Source organism: Columba livia, chromosome 3 (genome assembly GCF_036013475.1).
Source record: "Columba livia isolate bColLiv1 breed racing homer chromosome 3, bColLiv1.pat.W.v2, whole genome shotgun sequence".
Taxonomy (NCBI): domain Eukaryota; kingdom Metazoa; phylum Chordata; class Aves; order Columbiformes; family Columbidae; genus Columba; species Columba livia.
This window is the reverse complement of record NC_088604.1, coordinates 69,321,764-69,340,035: the sequence shown is the minus strand read 5'-3', so window position 1 is coordinate 69,340,035 and position 18,272 is coordinate 69,321,764. Positions and strand designations below refer to the sequence as shown.

The 18,272-nt window shown below is 34.3% G+C and overlaps 1 protein-coding gene across 3 annotated transcripts in view; it reads left to right on the top strand.

The window, feature by feature from the left end:
• The window catches only part of ADGB (androglobin), a 101,758-nt gene that overhangs the window by 64,076 nt on the left and 19,410 nt on the right, over positions 1-18,272 (top strand). For all 3 annotated transcript variants that reach the window (XM_065057507.1, XM_065057505.1, XM_065057506.1), the window contains 7 exons: positions 52-190; positions 2,685-2,819; positions 5,642-5,735; positions 7,808-7,942; positions 8,120-8,273; positions 13,109-13,296; positions 14,766-14,950. In XM_065057507.1, the coding sequence (XP_064913579.1) occupies positions 52-190; positions 2,685-2,819; positions 5,642-5,735; positions 7,808-7,942; positions 8,120-8,273; positions 13,109-13,296; positions 14,766-14,950 (1,030 nt within the window). The remainder of the gene's footprint in view (positions 1-51; positions 191-2,684; positions 2,820-5,641; positions 5,736-7,807; positions 7,943-8,119; positions 8,274-13,108; positions 13,297-14,765; positions 14,951-18,272) is intronic.

Genomic DNA, 18,272 nt, shown 5'->3' with positions numbered 1-18,272 from the left:
ATGTCCAAAAATTATTCATTCTTTGAATGCTTTTCCTCTTTTTGATTTTAGGTTTTCAATGGTGCGTTGTGGTATTTGATCAAATGTGTATTAGACAAGAAAGCTCCTTGCAGCTATAAATTTGCCTTCAGATCCTTCACTTTGGATTTTAAAGATACTGATGTTTCTGAGGATGACACTGTGTCTTCAGGTACTGTACTGGTATTGCTAATCGCTTCAAATATATCTGACCATTCTTAGTTTTTAGGAAGCCAACTCTGCTAATCTTGTGCTTTCTGCCTAAGTAAGCATGGTTCCTTTCTTATGAGATGCCTAAACCTTCTCCTGTTGACAGCACATCTGAGACTTTTCATCTCAGAATAGAAAGGTTCCTTTTCTTTGTTCATGTTTTGTTAATGTATATAACTTATAAAATAGCCCTTTGTCTTGCTGAACTTTCATTTGTCAGTATTGACAAGCATTAACAGATGCTTTTTTAACCTGATGTACTGTAGATCATGTTTCTTTTCCAAATTACCAGCTGAAAAGACCTTAAATGCATGCATTGTTAAATGCATGCACAAAATGAGAGTGAAGGAAGACTCAAGTTAGTACCTTCATTGAAAGTTAAACTGTTTCTTGGTGATGAGTTAAGAGAGTATCTTGGATTTTGTTTGTTTACTTGCTTTCTTGTTTTTTAAGCCTATTATATGGCAAATTTTTCTTGTTGGCTGGCTAGTCATACATGTGTAGTGGGCAACTAGGTACCGCACCACCACCTCTTCTCCAGCATGTCATTAGCATCTGCCAGATACCTGAAGGTACTGTGGGAGGCGCCGTTGGAAGGCAAACAGATTTATTACAAGCAGGGATAATTCTCTTCTGATAGGTTCTTTGCCTCATTTTGGATGCAAGCTGTAGGCATAAGGAGTTAGAATTTCTAAGTTTGCCTGACAACCAAATATATGTTTCTTTTCCATTTTAAGAGACTTATTTTGCAGTCTTTGTAACTTTTAATCTATTCATATAAATATTTAATTTATTAATAGAAGCTTTATATATATGGTTTCATATTAAAATAGAAAAATAATTTATCTTAAAAATTGGCAGGAAGATACATCATCACCATTTGAAGATACATCATCACCATTTCAGGGTGACTTAGTTTTTCCTTCTGTTATTGTGAATTTACAGTGTAAAGTCTTTCTCCTTGGTCAATCAAAATGATATTAACTTCCTTTTATTAGTCAGTTTATTTTGGAAAATCACTACAAAAAAACTTCATGAAGATATATACAAATATGTTTACTGGTAAAATTATGTAATATTCTTGTTCTTTAAGAAAGCACATATACTTCTCTCACTCTTTAATGGGGACTTCTATCCAGATCTCATTTCTTCTAAAAGTTATTCTTCTGTGAGACATCAGAGATGAAGGATCAGCTAGAATGACTGAAAAACCCATTGTATTTTTCACAGAATTATAGCCTATAGTATTCTATGACCTTCAATAGTCCCCTCCAGCCTATATTATTCTGTGATTATATGCTTATGTTTTATAGTAGTGGTTGTGCCATTCATATTGTTGAGCTCTAATCTGTTGTCTGTTGAAGTTGGCTTGTGTAACCTTTCATAGTCACCAAATATGAAAGAGGCTTTCTGGGGTTTGGAAATGAGGCAATAATAGGAATGATGGTTGGGAATGCAGCCACATTTAACAATATTCCATATAAGGGATTAGGTAGAAATGTGTGATCTCCTCACTGATGACAGTAATATTTTTTCTTAAACTGGTTTGTTTGTCTGCAATGGTGCCTGCATTTTTCAGGCAGATTTCTCTCTTTTCTCCTTTTCATTTGTTGTTACTTCCTTTTGGAGCACTGTTTCCTTCCTCTCAGGTTGTCTCACTGCCCTTGTTCTGTATCTGTGCAGTTCCAAACTGGTCCCCTAGCACTGGCTCCTGGTAGTGCAGCTCCCCACACCCTCCCCCTAAACCCTGGTGTTGATGGCTCTCAGGATGCTAACTCTAGGCAAGGATGCCTTCAAAGAGCTCATTACTAAGCTACTACTGATTTCTGTTCCACTCCAAACCTCCTTGGTAGCAGAAAGTCACAGTCAGATAAATGAACTCTCACTTTATCGTAAGTCTTATCCTTATTCTATGACACCTTAGTGAAGGTTGAATATGATGTTTTGAACAACTGTTACTTAATAAGATGACCACACTGAGAAACAGAAACACTTAAAATCTTGTGAAGCTCTTTTAAGCTGTATTTAGAGTCAGGCTTTAGCATACCAGATCCTGTTCATGTTTGGAAGGATATTTTGAAATTACTTAAAGACATTTGATTTTAAAAAATGTACTGCAATAGCTGTCTGTAAAGAGAAGTAAGAATTCAATTATTTGGTATTTGGAATTTGCATAATAGTTGCATTCTGACTTTATGTTTTGTATGTAAACACAGTATGTTTTACTGTGTAAACACAGTATGTTTTGTCTAATTTCATGATAAGAGCAAAATTTTAAGAGTGATATTTTTGTCATAAATGGAAGTTTTATGTTGAAACCACTCTGTTTCTGGAATTTAAAGCTCTAATTTTTTGGTGTTGTTTGTTTGTTTATTTATTTCTTTTTAACTTCTTTGCAGGCAGCTACAGGACTTCCAGCTTTATTGATGTTGCTAATTCTCCTCTTCTCCTTTTAGAGAGTTGTGATAAGAATTCCCTTAGTAGTTGGCTGAGCCAAACTCCCACATTTGAAGAAGAAGCAGCAGCTCTTAAACTTCAAGCCATCTGGAGAGGGACCTATGTTAGGAAAGTACTGAACAGCAGAAAACCAGGTGTGTCCTTTAAAAATGCCTTTTAAAAATGTTTCTGTCGAGGGTTAAGATTGCGGGGTGACAATAAAACCCTGGCAGATGTATTGTTAACCCCCTCTCCCTCCCCCCCACTTCCCCCTCCCTCTTCCCCCTTTCCACTAAGGAGAGGCGATTGGGAGGAAAAGAAGCACAGAGTGAAGAGAGTTGGAAAAAATTAAAGATGTTTTACTAATGCTACTAATAAGAATAGAGAAAATAATACAAAATATACAAAACCAATCTTGAAAGTCTCAGCAACTGCAGAGCCGGCAACCAAAGTCCTGGATTAGACTCTGCAGCCAACCGGAGCTGGATTCAGTCTCTCACCAGGCCTCAGTTCGCAGGGACGACTAGCAAGGTCCTCTTCTAATGTCGGCCATAAGCAGAAGGGAAAAGGGAAAAGCAACACGAGATCCTCGTGATCTCCCACTTTTATATGAAGTATTCACGTGAATGGAATGTTATACACAGTTGGTCAGTTTCTTGGTCTCTTGCTTCTCGTCGCCCCTCTCGCGAGATGTCCATCCATGCTTATCAATAAGTTTGCATTCCATTGCTAGGTTTACCAAAACATGTGTCTGGTTCTCCAGGAAAATGCAGTTAATATGAAGGCTTTAGCTGACAGGCAAATTCACTAAAAGAGAAACTTGCTTTTAGCAAAACCAGGACAGTTTCATACTTACCTTATTCAAATAATTACTGTAAAGGTTTTGTTACTAATAAATATCTAGTTAAAAAGACCTGAAATGCAATAGAACATTATAGTTGAATCTCTGATCTCTTAAAAAAACAAGAATAATGGTCAGCCTAACCACTCAATTAGCATGTATGGTACTAGAAAGTAGCGGAAAGACAATACCCTAGATTTTTTGTAGATATTAAACCAAAATTTGTGTTAATGTAGATTTAGCTTTCTGGAAAGGGAAGTCCATACGAGAACCTGAGTATTATAGTGGACAATCAGCAGAACACAGAATCAAAGACTGATACTGTGCTCCAAAGATACTGTGCTGACACTATCCTTCATTCTTATGCATATAAATAGAGGAATCTTCCACAGCAGTTGAAGACTTGTGTTACATTTCATGTTCAGTTATAAGGGTCAGGATTAAAGAATGGCCTCGTATTTGCAGGCTTTTTGTAATTGAAGAGAAAATTAAGAATGACTTCACTATAATCTTTAAGTACCTATATAAGAAAAGGAATTAGTTAGCAATAAGGTCTTCAATTTGAGATGCAGAGGGTTATCTAGAAGGTCTTTAGTCTGAGATTCAAAGATTGTAAATTGAATCCAGACCCACTCAAACTAGAAAAAGCAATGCTTATTTTTAAAAGGACAAGGCATGTGTTGGAATAAACCAAGATTTGTTTTGCACTACTGAAAACTCTAAAATCAAACAGATACTCATCAAATTAAAAAATGATTATTCATTTATATATGATGAAATAGTAATTAATATGTTAACAGGACTGTTACGCAGAAAGTTCTATCACAGTGACTCCTTCTAGCCTCACAGTATGTGAATACTTAAGGACTGTGACAAAGAAAACTTCTCCATTGTGAGATATACATTCCCTCTTTAGTAAGTCATGCCCATTCTGTTGCAAGCTCCTTCTTGAATTACTATAATTCCTGAGGTTCTATTGACTGTATATTTACCTGCATCAGATGATTTCTTCAAGCTGTCTTTTGCACCTTCATCTCCTCATCAGTAAATCGGGTGCTGCCTCTCTCCCAAACTACCACCTGCAGTCCAGTCTTAAGATTTCCTACTAAGTAGTCTAGTGCCCTTCTATCTTTGTTTACGAAGTGCCACGTACATCAGGAATTAACATAAACTTTCACTGGTATTATTAATTTCTACAGTTCCAGAGCCCAGAAGCTGTTGTTTTCAAATTTAGATTTTAGATTTTTGTCACTTGAGCACAATGTATCCCAACTCTTTCCTTCCATTGTCTGTAATGTTTTAAATTATTCTGATTTATCAATACTCTGTTACCTTTAATTCTGATATTGTCTTGTGGTGTTTTACTGTGTTTTTTAAAATTATATTATTATTATTTTCCTTCTTTCCCCCATTATCTATGATATTTTTCTCTTTTCTCATTACAGTAAAGTTTTATTACTCTCCCCAGCTTTTTATAGGTTTTGTGTTTTGTTTTGTTTTGTTTTAGTTTTAACCCTCAATTTCTGTCCTTAATTGCTTATGCAATAAAGAAGGATTTCATTTAACTCTAGTCTTGAAAAGTTAGATACCAGGTCTAAACTAGTTGTCTAGTCTTCATCTGTATTCTGTGGATAGAAGTAGACACCTTGAGATGACAACACGTGCTATTATCCGAGATATATCAAACAAGGGTGGGATTAATTACCTGCTAGAGCTACCCAATTCTTTTCTTTTTAGCTACGCAGATTGCCTGGGCACATGCCTACCCATTCATGGTGTCTGTAAATAAAAGCTGTTTGGAGCTAAAGAGTGTATTCTCCGAGGTCAGAGATAACCTCATATCACTAGCATGTTACAATGAAAAAATGGAAATCAGAGAAAATATTGATCACATCGTTTTTGCAGTTATAGGAGTGCTGAAAAGTACAACGGTGATGATGATGAAGGGAATTTCCTCTGTCAAAGTAAAAAATAGTTTTCACCTCAGTGAGACTTCTATAAAATTCCAAATAAAACCTAGTGATTCATAAGACAATTTATTTGTGCGAGTGGCATTTTTCACAAGTATTTGGTGGGTGTATATTTAGGACAATAAAAAAGTTTGATGTTAAATTTTCTAACTTTTATAATTTCCAGGTACTAAAGAAAACACTGATGTCAAAGAAACCTTGCAAAAACTGTGGACTGCGATTGGGTTAAATTTTGAACAGTATGCTGTAATGCTGTTAAGGTAATCATGTAATAAATTAAACTATTTTATTGCAGTCAGTACCATAGATTTGCCATAGATTGCTGGCTCACAAAATAAATATGGCAAGAGCATTACTAGTTTTAGAATTACAAAATTATGTTGGAAGGGATGAGACGTTTTTAGTGAAGATATACTATGCTTTATTCTGTGTACCCTACATGAGTAAAAGTATAGCAAATCTCATTTTTGGGTATGTCTGGTACAATTTTTTTTCCTACAGCTTGACCTAGAATATTACCTTTCTTCTCTATTTGATTTTTTAATATCCTGTAGGCTGTTTCATAAGTATAAATCTGATACTGATTCCTTAGTTAAACAGCTAACCACTTGATTTAAGAATAATTTTGATTCATGCTACCTGTTAAGGAATCCTGTTTGACATTAGAAAGGAGATAAACTGTGATACAATTAAATAGTACAGTTATAACATCAGAGGATTTGTTTGTTACACTTTCTTGAAGGAAAGTAGATGTATTTCTAGGTAGATGCTTTCCCTGATTTTTAATTACAGTTTTTGCGAAGTTAGCTACTCTAGTTTCAACCATGTTCCTTAAGACATTTGCAAGCATGATGCTACTTGATGATCACATATTTTTGTCAAGCCCATCAACAATCTTTCTGTAAGTGCTCACACAACTGATCTATCAGTAGGTCAGTTCTTGAATTCATGTAGCAGGCTAGAGCCTTGGCCAATAAAGTAACATTCAAGAATTCTGAAAGTTCAGTATTAGGGTAAAAATTTTCCCATTCTCTAACCCCAGACTTGCCAGAGGCCAGAAGCAATACCATTTCACAACACAAGCACAAATTTCAAATGCTCTAAAATTTCTCGGTTTGTACTAGAATTATCAGTGGTGGAAGGAACCTTTGCAGAGCTGCATGGGCTAAGATTTCAAACTGTTCTGTTTAAAATTACTTCTGGTAATATTTGCATCCATTCTGTGACTCACCTTAATTAAATGTCAAGGTCGGCTATTATAATTGCTAAAAACATGAATGTGGAGATTGTTTCTGTAATTCTGTTTGCTATATAGGAATAACAGAATATCAGAGTAGCATTGTCCAGATTTTGTGGGCAAAACTATTACAGCTGAACAACTTGAACTTGTTCATATTTGACGCAGAAGACAGCTATCGCTGAAAACGGATGTTGTGAGGTTCCTTTAGACTATCCTTACTATCCTAACTTATGCAAAAAGCAGGTGGTTAAAGAATAGTGCAAGACAGAGGGAGTGGCAGGGAGAAGGATATCCTTTCCATTACTGCTGTGTAGGCTTATTTTCACACATAATCCCCAGAGAAAATCATTGCAAGGTCCAAAAGATGGAGTGAGACCAGTTCTCTTTCTTCTGCCCTTCACCTGACAACCTGTTCATGTAATAGTGAATTTTGTATGCTGGTCTTCACATTGCTTTGTCCAAAGGAAGATTAATTTTTGATACTGCATATGATAAATAAAAATTCATACGTGCCAGTGAGGTTAGCTCTAATTTCTCAGAATTTTATAACACCTGCAAGCTTATTTAACTTACAAATAAGTTCTGAATTCACAGTCTTAGGTTCCTTCCTGTGTGTATGTGTTTCATACCATTTTACGTTTATTTGATTTTGCTTTTATTCCCTTCCTGTTCAAAAAAGGTTTAAAAGGAAATAAAGGGGGTTTTAATCTCCTAATGATGCCACAGTTTTAAGATGACAGCTTAATATAAATAAATGGAAGTTATGCTAACTGATATTTAAAAAAAATATTTTTGGGTATTAGAAGCAGTTCTACTCATGGACAGAAATATTTGTATGGAAGTATTGGCTTTTATGGACCATTAGCTCTAAAATAGCTAACCCCCTGCCTGATTTATTATTTTTTTGAACAGCTATTAGAGAAACAGCTATTTTTTTGAACAGCTATTAGAGAAATGTTAGTAACACATTTGATATTATTGTTTTACTTTCATGCAGAAAGCAGTGTTCTTCATTATTAGCATAAATTAAAGTCAAGATGTATGTGACCTCCTGATTAGATATAAATATTTATATTGTTTTCTGCTTTCCAGAGAAATGTTTAAAAGAAACTGTGGGTCAGTTGAAAAGTATCCTTGTTATGAAGATGAATGGTGTAAAATCTCTTTCGCTGACTATACTGTAACATGTGCCGATCAGCCACCAAATGCATGGTTTGTGGTTTTTAGGTGAGCTTCATACAGCCCTATATAACTCTTATGAGGAAATAATATTGATACACTGTGTTTTTTCACTAACCTTTTTTACATAAGTCTATTTTCCTCAAATTCTAATGGATGCTTTTACTTTGTGTTCTACAACCCATTTTGTTCCTGAAAATAATTTCAATGTTTGTTTTTTTTTAGAGAAATATTTATTGTTCCAGAAGACATGCTTATAGTGCCAAAGGTATATACCACTATCCCTTCCTGTAGACTTCATGTTGTTGATAATGACACACTGGAGGAAATGCCACATGTCTTCTTCAAAGTGGCACCTCATGTTTATCCCAAAAATAAGGTAAATGCAAAGAGTTGTTGTGAAAAGTATAATTTTAATAATAGTAGCAATTGCCCAGATTCTGTGGATGTTTTCAGCTATGTCATAATGTTCTATTTAGCAACATGTCATTATTTAGTAGCAAGTTTGAAAAGAGACTATCACTGATCTGCTTCTGTGCTAAAGCTTTTACAGTGAAAGAATAGCCTTAATTATCTTTGATATTTGTTAATATCACTAAATGAAGGAATATCATCCAACTTCCCCGGGCTGTGCTGTTCAGTGGCCATCTAGTTGCCGCTGACACTGTCCATCTGACAGAACAACCTTCAAGAGTCAGGGGCCAAACTAAGAATGAGGTTTGAATAGCCTTTTTAAAGTCATGCTTACAAAAATTAAATTAACATGGATCTTCAAGTGCTAATGATAATTGCAGCACTGATGCCAAATCTGGCTTTAGATATGCTCCCCCTCAAAGTCTGTGTGTTACCTCAGAAGCATTGTCAGAAATTGCTTCTAAAGAAATAACTATGTTGTTAAATAATTATCACAACTTGGCATCCTCCTGCCTTTTTACCTTTAGGCTAAAGAAGACAGTTTGCTCAGTCTTTCCATGGAAGTTACATGTTCTACATTCTTGATCACTCTGTCCTTTGGACTCTTTCCAGCTGCTGTTGTTTTCTTCTTGTTTATCACACACAACACTGAGCACAGTAAACTTTGCACTAAGGACATAAGGACTAAGGCCATAAAAATGATGGGCAAAAAATGGTTAGTTTATATGTCTTCTGGGCTTTAATTCTGCTTAGATATCTAGCTGTGATGTTTGGCCTCTTTTGCAACACCATTGTTAACTTAGCTGCTTCTGTAAACCTAGGTGCTTTCCTGAATAACTGAAGCATGTAGTTTATTATTCTTGACTAAATATAGCGTATTTCACCGCTTATTTTAATGTGGTTTCGTTTTTTTTTTTTTTTTTTTTTCAGACCATTTCCCTAGTTAAAAACAATCTTGAATACTTATTTTCTTTTCCTCTACAGTTGCAATCCTTCTTAGCTTGTGGTAACAGCTAATTAAACATATATGTTCTTCATTCCACCATCCACATTACTACTAAAAATACCAAATGGAATCAGGTTCAGGTTAGATCTTTGAAATCTCGCTGATTGCATCACACTATTCCAAAAGGAGACATCAATATGTGCTTTCTGGAGGTGATTGTTTAACAGTCACCCTAGTTTCTTCATTATGACAGCATTTCCTTAGGCTTAGAAGAATGATTGAAGACAGTGTCATGTGTCTCTCTCCTTCCCATAGTGTGCTTTCCTACAGAAGGAAGCTTGATCGGTTTGATAGGGCTTGGGTTTTGCAATCTTTTTTGCTATGTTGTGGGAGTTAAAGGAGTTCATTTTATGAGTTATTTCATGATGTTTTCAGCCATTAGAGTTACGCTAACTGGTAATTTTCTGGACATCTTTGTCCATCTAAAAAAACCACACCATTGCATTTCTGTAGTCTTCAACACCTTGTCTGTCCTCCATCAGTTATCAAACATAATTTAAAAGTTTTGTAATTGTTTTAACCAGTTATTTAACCTTCAGACCGTTCAGAAGTTCATCAGTCCTAAAGAAAACTTTAATTTATCTGTATAATCATTTATTACTTCTTTTCATATTCTGGCCTGCCTCTTACCTCTTTAATATTACCCCTAATATTCACGATTCTAGCCACATGTTTACAGTTGACCTTTTAGTGAAGACAGGTTTATATTTTAGCCTTCTCAGTCTCTTCTGTCAATAACAAGGACTTGATGTCAGTTACAGTCTAACACTAGGACTAGTTTTCTTTCTTTTGTAACTTTACTTCCAATTTCATCATTTTTTTTTTCCACTGGAATAAACTTTCTTAATCTAGTGTCCATAGTGAGTATTAACCAAATGTGACAGGCAAGGGCTGCCTACTGCTGAAGGAATATGCTTTAAAAATAAAGGTTGCAGACAAGCTCTTCAAACTCTCAAAAATAATTTGGGATCCTCAGAGACTGGTTGTGGATTCCACCAGATGGGAAAATTCAGTTTGGAGTCTGACAGTGGCAAGTGGCAGGATGCAAAAAGAAATCTCAGTGGTGAACATTACTTACTGCTTTTCAGGAAAGTGACAGATTATGAAAAGAACAATCACAAATTCAGATTTATTTTGGATTTCATCTCAGCATTTGTCCTGCCTAGTAGGATCCAACTGTCTAGTTCTGTCTTGTAAGGCAGTTTTCTATGTCCCTGATTTTACTAACACTTGTCTCAGACCTCCTCCCATTTAAAATATCTTTCTTGAATAGAGATGTCCAAAATTGTACACAGTATTCCAAATAAGATCTTACCAACACTTTGTGCAGTACAGTGGTTTTAATATTGAAATGCTTGTTTTGCTATGTGGTACCTGGAACATTCTATAATATTTTTTTTCATGGGTACAGCGTGATAGCCTCAGTCATTCTGTCATTAACTAATGAAAATGGCCCTTTTTCTTTTATTCCTGTCCTTCCTTATTGAAAAAGTCCCAATTTAAATCAGATATTTTTGTTATTATTCTCTCATCTTATTACTCACATTTTATAATATTAAATGTGGTTAATATCAGTAAAGAGTGATTTTGGTTTACAAGTGCAGGTGTGCTGTATTTATCTGCATATTCTTGTTACATTTTTAATCATGGCTACTGTGTTTCTTGGTAAGAATATAACCTTATACTGTACAATTTAGCATGTTTTCCTTGTAAATGGTTTGTTAGTGTTTCAGTGGACATGCAAAAGCTATTGAATGCTCTGTTGATGTTTTGACAGGCATTATGCAATTATTATGAAACAGAATACAGTGGTATTATTTCATTTTAATAGTATTTTGTAAAAAATAGTCAGTTATGCAATATGTCAAGCAAGAATTTATACAGTATGCCTGAATTCCAAAATGTCCACATTATTACGATAAAAGAGTCCTTTTATATTTTTCTTTTTAAAATTTATTTATATATTATTTTTTTAATAAAACTACCAGTTAGTTGTTCTGCTTCAAAACTATGAATCAGCAATTTACAATAGAGCTAAAAAGAAGTCCTATCTACAGATATTTATATTCTGCTGCAGAGACACTCCTGGAACACATTAAAGTTCATTTCAGGATGATCGCCAATAACAATAAAATCTGCACAGTAGCAATAATGTCTGTCATCTTTCTGCAGACATTACAATCTAGATAGATACTAGCTACTTGCTTTGCATTATTTGGACTTTTTTTCCATTAAATTTTCTTTTCCACGGTAATTATTCCTACTGCTGGATACAGTTTGTTTTAGTTTTATGTTTGGTGCATTGTCATTGTTTGGTGGTTTTGTTCGTTTGGTTGGGTTGGTTTGGTATGGCTGTTTTTGTTTGGTTTTTTTTGTTTGTTTGTTTGATTAATTCTACTCTATTATTCACAAGTCTTTCGAACATATTGTAGAAAATGATAGAGATAAGCATTCCTCAAACTGCATCTGACCAATGAAGATAAGCGGTTAAGAAATCATCACTAACAACATATTTATTTTAGAAAATAGAAGTCTATTTGAGCAAGGACACTGATCAGTTATTTTTCTTGACTAGTCATAGAAGAACATAAGGAAATCATCTTTACCAAAAAGGTAGTTTAGGTGGTATATTAGGAAACGACTCTTTTGGATTCTAGAGACTGCAAATTGTAACAAGATATCTAAGAAGGCAATGAAACCTCTCAAAGGTTTTTTAAGAAAGAGACGTAAATCTGATTGGGTTGTCTAGATTTATTTGCTTATTTCTCAGTAGTGACTGATGATTACTCTGTGTCCCTATCAGTCACAAAATGAGGTTATTATGCTTTCTAAACCCTTATAGCGTTCAGAAAGTGCCCAGACAGATGATTTTTTTAATCTTGAGTCTAAATTTTCTGCCTGTTTGTAGTGAACAAAAAGATTGCAGAACCTTATCTTTTTAAATAGATATTAGTGTTTTTCTTATGCACACGATGCTGTCAGAAAGTAGTTGAATATCTGGCTAGATCCCTCTCAGTTACCAAGTGTACTTGTTAAGAATAAGAGGGAACTGTAACAATATGCTTAAACAGATATGTAAATCAGTGAGTTCTCCTGAATCATTGCTTTGAATGGTTGCTGTTACCTTGTAGTTATTAAAGGGTATGAAGTATCTTACAGTTACAATTGCACAAATTAGAATAATTAATCATTTATTTTACTTCCATTCTAAATATTCAGTAGTCCTGAAGTTGTAACCCTGCATTGTTGGATAGTTCTGAAATCACAACACTATTTATTATAAGAATTTTTCAACAACGCTTTTTTACTGGTAAATATTGATTTTTTAAAAAAACCTGAAATTTAGCGGAAGACTGCCAAGAGAGGAAATATTTAAAAAAAATTCATCTGGACTATTTATTGGGTTGAAAATGAAACTTTAGTGTTTGAAATAGCAAGTTGGTAGGGCTAATTTGGAGAATTTGAAGAAAGGACTTAATCCTGACTTTCTCTGTTACACTGCGATTGGCCATTGCAGTCATTATATCCCGTTTTTCTGCCCTTGCCTTTCAAGTAATCATATTCATATTGTCTTCTTTTTTTCAAATGAAAAATCAAATTTTGAAACATTTTAATTTATATTCTTGTTTCCCATATTTGTCTTATTAGGATTCATAAAGAGTAGATAAATCTGCTTTAGGCTTATCAATTAAGTTGAATTTTTTATTACTTTTCTATTTGATTTTTCTAATACTAGAAAGTGCATTTTGAGTAGTGTTATTTCCAAGTAAAAATGACTTGTTTTCTCCTTTCAGAAAGGATACACGTTTATGGCTGAAGCACGTACTGGTGACAGTCCTGTGCCAGCTGGAAGATGGAGGCTCCGGCTCATCAGTTCTCATAGTCCACTCCCATTCCTCTCTCGTGAGGCTGTAAATAATGTCTATACTACTAAAGAAATTAAAGAGTATTACCTACCCAATGACAAGCATGTAATGCTCAGGTAAATATTAAGAGAAAAATTATTAAATTCTGCTTTTTATATGGAACATCTCTGACAGGAAAGTATATTCTTTCCTCTTTCTTCAAAGGGGAAAGTATTAAAGCAAATATATAAATTTTATGGACTATCAGTGTCTTGAAATCTTATCCATAAGTCAATTATTGAAATTCCGTAGTACTTTGGGGGATTAAATATGTATTAAAATTGAGATTTTACAGATGAGGAGGAGATATAAAGTTTGATCTATTTTTTTCAACTATTCAGATAAAGGTTGAAATAAAATCCAGAAATATAGCAATTTCTTTTCTTATATATCAGACCAATTTCCATCTTGCAGTGTTGGCAGCAAAATCTATATAAATTTTATTTTTGCATGCAGATTCACTTAGGACAACATATTTAATAAAAGCACAATCATTGCTATTAATATTTTTAAAATTTATTTAATTTTATTAAGATTAGTTTATCCGAGCTGAATTTGAGTTCAAAACTGACCCTGACTAAATTAGTATGCTTAAGTTTTTATACAAAGGGCTATACACTGCACTAAAATAGGCCCCATGATTAGAGCTTATTATATGTATGTATTTTGAAGGTTAATTTACAACATTTTGATTCCTGATAATTTGTATCAATATTTCAAATCAATGTGTTATTTTTGAGACAGAAGTCTATTCAACAAGAGGAATTGGGTTCAATGTAAATGAAAAAAACATGTAGTGGAAATATAACAAGTACAGTCAAATTCTATAAACTCTGTCTTCCCTGATGATTTTTTTTTTCTTTTTTTTTTTCCCCTCTGATTTGGACCATATTTCAAAAAATATTTTTAAATACTTGTATATTTTTTTTACTCCAAATGTGCTGAACTCAGTGTGGTGGTTGGTGGTGTTTGTTTGTTTGCTTGCTGAGATTAGTTTAACAATTTGAATTTATGGAAAAGCAAGTAATATATAAAGTTATGAGTCACAACAAAAATATTATTTAAATTTCATCCTAAGACTCTAATTCTAGAATCTTTTAATTCCACGGTGTTTTTGGTTGCCCGGAGTAGCAGCTGCCTCCAAATGAGATAGCTCTATCCTTTTGAAAGGAAATCTTACTTTTTTTTCTTTGGCTTGGTTACTTTTTAATTGAAACAGTTCAGTCATCTGGTTAATCATGTTTTTCAACAAATACTAGTACAACATGATGAAAATGTATATCTGGATATTTTCTAAGGCAGTAAAAAAAAGAAAGAAATGGCAAGACCACCCATTTTTTTTGCAGCAGCACTTACTTTGATCATGGCTTGACTGCACTAAAATTTGGTACAGGAAGCTTAGCCCATCAGATTGCAGGAAAACAATTGACTAGAAACTCAATTTTAAGTGTTCACTCTCAGGTCAGCACAATGTTTAGGTACTTGCAGGAAAATAATGATCTAGTATAGTTACTCATATTGCTATAATTTTTTTCTTCCTCTTTAGGTATTCAGTAAAAGTCAGAGTATCACATATCGCTACAGTACAAGTACAAACCTCTAAACCAGATGTGTTCATTAAAGTACAAGTCCTAGATAATGAGGAAGAAATTGTGAGTGTCACTGGAAAGGGCCATGCAGTCATCCCTGCTTTTTATTTCTTGAGTAATGAAACCATTTTGAGTTCCCACTGTAAGTATTGTATTCTGTAGTTGATTATTTTATTCACTGAGGGATATACAGTAACTTTAGGTAAACACATAAAATATTATTTTATTCCTACTTTTTCTGTGATTTACAAAATTGCTTTATGATTAAGTGAAATAAGCTACATTTTTGAGCAATGAACAGGAGTCCTTGGTCCTCAGCAATGAGGAAAGGTACCAAAAAGATTGATTGAAACTTGGTGTCCAGCCTTATTTTCTTCCTTTGCCTTTTAGTCTTGTTTTGTAATTGTATTGGGTCCGGCTGAGATGGAGCCCTTACAGTGCTGTGCTTTGCGTTGCTACTCACAATTTTTTACTCTACTTATGCTACAGATTCACAATGATATTCACAAAAATAGAGGACACTGAAGGAGGAGCTACTTGCCCCAGACTTGCAAAGCTCATAAATGCCCATTATACTATTGCAATTCTTTATGACAGCAACTGAAATACTGAGAAAAAGTTATCCCTTATGGGGATACTTGAATTTGAATATATTTTATTTTGACACAAATATATTTGAAAGTGACAGCAAGCTTCTCACTAATTTTTGGTTGAATGGTTGAATCTGATAATTTTGCTGAAAACTCTTTTCCTTTCTTTCTTTCTTTTTTTTTTTTTTTTTTTAATTGTATTGCCATTCATTACATTGCAGTCTTGTCAACTCAGCTTTTGTTAAAGGTGAGAACCAGTGTGTATTCAAAGGTCACCCTTCATAAATATGCTAAAATTTCATGTATTTTCTCAAAGTACTTTGAAACTAGTAACTGTAACAAACAAAGATCCAGCTGGCATCAGTTAAAACTGACTCTATGCAGTCCACCAAACTACCACTCTGAATCCACTGTATGCCCAAGCCTGGCAGCATATAAATAAAGGGGCAGGGAGGTAAAGAAAATTAAGCCAATCTCTTTTCAGTGGCATCCAGTGACAAGACAAGAGGTGACAGGTGCAAACTGAAATGTAGAAAATACAATTTAAGCATTAGAAAAGGTTATTTGGAAGTTTTTTGGTTTTGTTTCATTTTTACTCTCAGGATATCACACATTGAAACAGGCTGCCCAGGAAGGTATTGGAGTTTTCATCCTTGAAGATAATCAAAACCCAGCTGGACATTGCCGAGAGCAACCTGCCTTAGCTGACCCTGCTTTTACCAATGGGGTTGAACTAAACGATCTTCAGAGGTGTCTTCCAGCCCCTGGCAGGACCACTCAGCCTCCTGTGATCCTGTGATATCAGTTCATAGTTAAGTCTTAAAAGCTTTTTTTTCTTAACGATACACGATCCAGTTTCCTTGGATGTGCTGTCCAAATAAACAGGTATTCATTTACAACTGTACCTAACAGAGAGAGCCTTCAGCTTGTAATTGTCACAATGCTCTGCCATCATCCACCTCTGATGTAGTGAGGTAACTTCCTGCACACTCTAGAGGGTAGAGTTAGGTTACCTGCACATCCTCTTCCCTGCTTCACTTCCAGGCTTTCAGAAGCTCAAGTTCTGCCAAACCCTGTGTTCAAGAGCTACAGTCAGACATCAGCTGTTTGTTACTGGCATTTTTATTGTTTGACAACATTGGGACTTTTGGCTACTAATGAAGCTAAACCAAAACTGGAATGAAAATATTCTCATCTGAAAGTACACTCAGCCAGTTGATTGACATTTGATTTTGAAGTAGTGTTTAATTTTACTGTTCAGAAGCAAGAAATGCAGCTTAATGAGGTACATAATTCTTAGGTATATTTTCAACAATTTTCCCTGTAGTGCTCAGATCATTTTTGACAAAAATGAAGTACCTGCTACCTGCTTCCACTGCACTTCTTATATGTAATAGATTTTAGATGCTGCTACCATGCTATCTTAACTTTTTTCATAATCTTCATTCGTTTCCTTGTTTTCTATACATTTCACTTCTTAATCAAGCTGTTTATTTTTTATTTGTAAGACTATTTTGAATTCTTCATTTTGGGTTTCATGGGTTTAATTTTGAAAATATATATTCTTCATACATTACAAGTCTGCTTAAATAAAGCAGCTGTTTATAAGCAAACAAGTCAGCTACTGTACTCTCCTTGGACACCACTATACATCAATGTTGTAAGATATTGAAGTCTTCAGTTTTTTTATGAAGACTTTAAAACAATAAATCTTCCGTAAATCAACCAGTTTCTGCCCATTTGAGCATATACAGAACCTGAGGCAAAGAGAAATTGTTCAAATACTGGTTTATTGCTTCACTAAAGCCCAAAATAGCATCGTATTTCATGTGCTCATCTCCACTATTTTGAACAGTGTAGTTTTCTAACATGATCCTTTAGAAAAACTGTTTTATCTACATTTCAATTGCTCTGTGGGAAAAATTGGTAGTAGATTAAAAGAAACAAAACAAAACAAAACAAAAAAACAAACAAAAGACAAAAAAAACTAATTTAATCATGGTTGTGAAACATTTTGATTTCTGTCTCAACTGCACCTTGTTATTACCAGAAATGTAAAAATAAACACTATGGAGACCATGCTCTCAAAGTGTGATTCATCAGTTGACAATGTTGTGGTTTAAAGGAAGACATGGAGAAGCTGTCATGATTCTGTGACTGAGCTGCCAAGATAATCAGTAGCTATATTTGGTTACTGCTTTTGGAATGTGGGAATGGATTAGTAAACTTAATGGTAGACTGGTGGAAACAGAATCAGGAAAGCTGTAAAACAGCTGAGATTAAGGTAAGCACCACAAATACTTGAAATAAATTCCCAAGTTACTGTCAGTAAAGTGGAAGATTAAACTTTCAGGAAACTAGCTTGTTGGCAAAGATCATAGTCTGAAGACTTAAATAACTTAAAAGGCACAGTTACGTTGAAAGAGAAATTTGTTCCAACAGGTGCTGGAAGAGACAGGATGGGGCAGAATAAGAGGGACATTTTGTCTTTGCTGGACTAGCAAGGGACATAGATTAGAAGAACTTTTCAAGATATCTTCAGAAATCAGACGCACACATTAGGCTTTCATCTGTTATTCATATGTGCTGTGATACAAATAACTTATGCTAATTTAAAATTATTTTTAATCCATTGTGAATCATTCAATAAAATATCTGTTATATCAACCTGACTGAAAATAGGAAGGTTGTCATATCAGGTTCCTATTCAGCAGTGGAGCCAGTGAATTCTAGCTGGAAAAAGTGGTGACAAATGGTACTTTATTTCAAAGGGAATTTAAAAGAGTTTCTAGACCTGGCAAACTGACTTTAGATGAATTTAGACTGTATTTGAAAGTGAAATGAATATTCTGATGACATTTAAGTGTATGTGAC